The following is a 4,964-nucleotide window of genomic DNA, read 5'->3' as shown; positions in this document are numbered from 1 at the left end:
ATATCCATTTTCTGTTTTAGTTATTATATTTATCCTTTTAAGTAATCAAATTATATATTCAAATGGATAATTATGAAAACTCATGTGTAATTAATTTCATGTGAAGTTGATAACTGAGAGTCGTTAGATAATAATTTGGTCAAATCTATTAAGGTCTAGTTTGGGTAACCAATTTAATTAAGCTCATTTTGATAAAATAACTTAAACAATAAATGACTCTGTTAAAAGTAACTTATAAATAAGTTATTTTATATTTGAATTTTTAACTCTAAAAGTACTTATTTTATAGAAATGTGATGAAAAGTAGAAGTATTATGAGAGAAGTCATTTTTTTTTAACTTCTCTGTAAGCTCCTACATAGCTTCTTAGAAAGTTGCAATTTGGTTTTAAAAATTGCACCAAACATTAATACTACTACTTTTTATAAGTTAAAAATTAAAAAAAGTTACTTCTAGAGTTTCCCAAACGGGCCCTAAATCATTTAACGACTTTTATCTATCAAATTTATATAAAATTAACTGCACCTGAGTTTTCACCTTATTTTAATAAAACAAATGAATAATTAGTTTAAAAAAAGGAAGGAATTACCGCCAAAGAGAAGGAAGCATATGCAAGTTGTCACGGTAAATTTTAGAAGGTTAAATTTAACATGTATGTCAAAGCCTTTATCAATGAAAAACCTGTCATGGCTATGATCGACACTGGTGCTACACACAACTTCATCACGCCTGTTGAAGCAAGGAGGCTTGGGTTGAAGATCACCGAAAAGAATGGCTGGTTCAAACCCGTGAATACCAAGGGTGAACCCCCCTAGCTAATCGCATCGTGCGACGAAGAGGGGTGCCACCAAGTATCCAATACTTGATCAAGTGGAAAGGGCTCCCGATAACCGAAGCTAGCTGGGAAACTCGCGAAGATCTATGGCAATTCCAAGAACACCTAGAGCGCTATCATGAACAGAACGCGACGAGGACGTCTGCGCAATAGGTGGGGGAGAATGTCACGGTAAATTTTAGAAGGTTAAATTTAACAGTGTTTGTAGAATTTTCTAGAGTATTTGAGAATGCTCTAGATGGTTCTGGAACGTTCTAGAATGTCCTAGAAGGTCCCAGAATACCCTAGAAGGTTCTAGAAGACTCTGGAAGGTCATAGAGTGTTCTAGAAGAGTGTAGATGTATATAGAAGTATAAAGAGTGGTATTGAATAATCTAGAAACATTTAGAGAGTTGTGGTAGGATAGATATTTGTAAAGAAGGTTCTGGATGATTAATCTGGACCGTTGATTAGATTTAATCCTAACCATCCATTGAGAAGGTGGATGGCTATAAATAGAGGTGAGAGTTAGAGTTTGGGTGTGTGTAAATCATTTGTAACCAACACTTGAGTAATAAAGTGTTCTTTCCACCAAAGCTTCCTTTTCTTGTGTTCTCTTGTGTTCTTAGCTTTCTTGCTAAGTATTGAGGGTTAGGCTGACTTGGTCTTAGCTCAAGAGGTTGAGTAAGTCCGAGTGCCGGCACGGTAGCGTTGGAGTGTGTCCAAGGCCGTGACAAAGTGCTCTGGCTCTGCATTTTTCTCTTTCACCAAATGGGCCTCCTTTTTCATAACATATTGCTGGGATTATTACAACTGGAAGATTACCCATATTACCTGATGAACCATGAATTATATCAATATTTTGTTAATTATTTAAATTATTTTTTTATTTGATTCATTAAAACTTGATATTTTTTTAGTTTTTTAGGCTGCATTTAAAAGAGAGATTAAAAGACAGAGTTAAATTTTTATATTATATTTGGTATAAAATATACTAAACTGAATTATGTTTCAGTATTATGTTTAGTTTAAGATAAAAAGTCAATGTTGTTTTTTTAGCATAAAGACTAATCTGTCCCAAAAAAAATCAGAAGCCGAATTTAGTATTTTTTTTTTTCTTGAGACTCTCGTTGTCCTCTCGAAATAATTATGGAGTATTCACTCTAAATTAAACCTGAAGATAGAGAATGCCATATAGTAAATGAAAAAAGAAGAAATAAGAGCTTGTTGTGGGCCTGAAATTAAAGAGGGTAGGGGGTGAATTTCAGAGAATGCATGTAGTGGATACTTTCTTATTACAAATGATTATGTTTTTGGTCACTTTTTGATATATTTGGAAGATCAGTACATGAAAGTCATACAAGAGCTGATGATCGCCAAAAATATTATAAAAAATAACCAATCAAGCTTCATTATCTGAAGTTGCTAAAATTATTAAGAGAGATTATGAATCCACATTTATAGTTTATTAATATTTTATAGAAAGATAATATAAATGCACAATAATGCATGGTTTCTCCTGCCTCTTTAATTCTTTCCGAGACATTATATACAGACTTTGGGTCTTAATTACTGATATTTATGAGTTGTAAATTTCAAATGTTATTGACTAAATCAATATATTATTCTTAAATTAATATATGATCAAATACAATTTATTAAGGGTGTATATGTGTACCTATTTAGTATGTATTGAGTTAATCATATCGCCTAGTCTTTCATTTTTTTTAAGTAATAAAAATTAAGTAAGCTTAATTAATTTATGCCAAAAAATAATTTTAAAGTGTTGTCTCATACTTATAATGATTATTGTGGTTAGAGACCTAATTCAAGTGACACATCTTGTATTTCTCAAATAGCCACATGCATCCAGACTCGAATCTGGTTGAAATTAGAAGTGGAATATGAATCTATTTAATGCGTGTGAGTATGCAGTGTAAATGTGTTATGTATTAATAAGATAAAAAAAAAAAGAATGATTAAATTTTTATGTTTAGAAAATGTGAATTTTATAGTAAGCAAGCAACATTTAGGTTGTGTTCGAAAAGAGATAGAAATTAAGAGATAAAAATTAAATTAAGTCTTTGTATCATATTTAGTGTAAAATATATTAGATTGAGTTATGTCTTAATATTATGTTTAATTTAAGGTAAATATAGAAAATGAAATAGATTTAAAATTTAAAAAATTAAATAAAAGTATTTTTGAAAAAAATATTAAAATTTCAATTTCTATTTGCAAAAATTTTAATTTTCTATGTCATTACTTTTTGAAAAGACTAAAATTTTGTGTTCTAAAACTAAAATTTTTAGATCGATTATCAAACATAATACGGAGTCATAATTCCCTAATCTCAATCACAGTCTCTAAAAACAAACACTACCTTACAAATCCTTTCCAATTTGTTATTCTCTAATCCATGCCTTTAGTAAATAAAACTCATTATATATGTATCAAGGTATGTATTGTATACATTAGATAGATATAGATATTTATTTTTTAAAATATTATTTAGGAACATATATAAATGAAAGGTTTTCAGATTGAAGTGTATGTATGTGATGAAAATGAAAACATACAAATACAAATGAAAAAGAAAAAATACAAATGCCAAAGCATACCATAATATATAACTTTGATGCAATGCTACCTGTTGAACAAGCAGCAATAATAAGGCCTTCAACTTTCAAGCTTGGCTTTAATAATTTTACAATTAACCACCCAAGAAACCCTCCAATTACAAAGGTACATCCAATGTTAACCGGCATAAACCACCTGCATTTTCATCAATAAACAAACATAAGTTTTACACACACATATAAATTTTACCATAATAATAATAACTGATACAACAATTTTTTTTAAAGTAATTCTAATCAATTGTAAAATATATAATTCTTCTAGGGGATTGAAATTTTACAATAACAAAATTATATCTTAGTTTGGATAAATAGTTTAATTAATTTTTTTTTAAAAAGAATTTAAACAATAAATACTTATATTAAAAGTCGCTTATTTATTTTGTGTTTAGTTTTTTAATCTTAAAAGTACTTATTTTAAAAGAAGAGTGATAAGAAAAACTTTTGATTATGAAAAAAATAATTTTTTTAATTTTTCCATAAACACTTAAATAGTTTTCTTAAAATTTACAATTTGGTTTTAAAATTTATACCAAACATTAATGTTATAACTTTTCATAAGTTAAAAAAAAAATACAAACGGACCCTAAATCTCCTTCATTGAATCAATTATATGAATTAATAAAGAGTTATGTTACGTGTATACTAAAATCAGCCACTAAAGTCAATCACTAGTATAAAATACATGCTGGAATATAAATACACATTGAAAATAAATGAAACCACACATGTATTTATACACAAATATATTGGTGAATGATTTTAGTGACTGACTTTAGTGTACAAATAGCATTTTTTATTAATAAATAACCTCATTGTATCCTCTATGTCTAACTATTGGACTATACCTCATTTGATTAGATACTATCTAATCCTAGCATATTCAAACCACTTAAATAAGATTTCACCAAATTTTTAACAATAGATATGTTTCAACTTATATATTCACCTATTCTTGTTACTTACTTAAATCATACATATTTATATTGCATTAAATTTAGATGAATGCTATCATGCCTTTGAAATTGTGCTTAACTTATTAAAAAAGACAAATAGATAATATTTAATAATTTTTAAATATTTTACTTTTTATTTTAAACATTTTATTTTTTACTTGTATATAACATAACTGGTTAGTGATGGCATTGTAATAAAATTTAGCCTTAACCTTAAAATGATGGCATATAATTATCTGAAAATAAAAATATTAGTAATGCTTTTTTGTCCAAAAAATTAAGAGCTAATAATCTATGCATACCATGATATCATATCATCAAGAGAAACACTCCTTGCAAAACTTGCAAATATAAGTGATGGAGTGAATGCAATGAACACAAGCTGCAAAAGGGTCAAGCAAAATAATGTAAAAGAAAATCAATGATAAAAAGAAGAAAAAAATACATCTTTTTCTGTATAATAGAAAATTATTCAATAAATTAAACGAGTATTTATTATTTATGAATTTTTTTTTTTGTGACTATTTATTATTTATGATTGATACATATATTTGAC

At 27.6% G+C, this 4,964-nt stretch overlaps 1 protein-coding gene across 1 annotated transcript in view; it reads right to left on the bottom strand.

Moving 5' to 3' along the window:
- The window catches only part of LOC107622189 (protein PIN-LIKES 7-like), an 11,407-nt gene that overhangs the window by 2,839 nt on the left and 3,604 nt on the right, over positions 1 to 4,964 (bottom strand). The window contains exons 4-5 of the mRNA XM_016324070.2: positions 1,549 to 1,647; positions 589 to 611 (exon numbers count right to left, since the gene is read on the bottom strand). Of these exons, the coding sequence (XP_016179556.1) occupies positions 589 to 611; positions 1,549 to 1,647 (122 nt within the window). The remainder of the gene's footprint in view (positions 1 to 588; positions 612 to 1,548; positions 1,648 to 4,964) is intronic.

This window comes from Arachis ipaensis, chromosome B10, assembly GCF_000816755.2.
Source record: "Arachis ipaensis cultivar K30076 chromosome B10, Araip1.1, whole genome shotgun sequence".
In the NCBI taxonomy this organism is placed as follows: Eukaryota; Viridiplantae; Streptophyta; class Magnoliopsida; order Fabales; family Fabaceae; genus Arachis; species Arachis ipaensis.
This window is presented reverse-complemented; position numbering and strand designations above follow the sequence as displayed.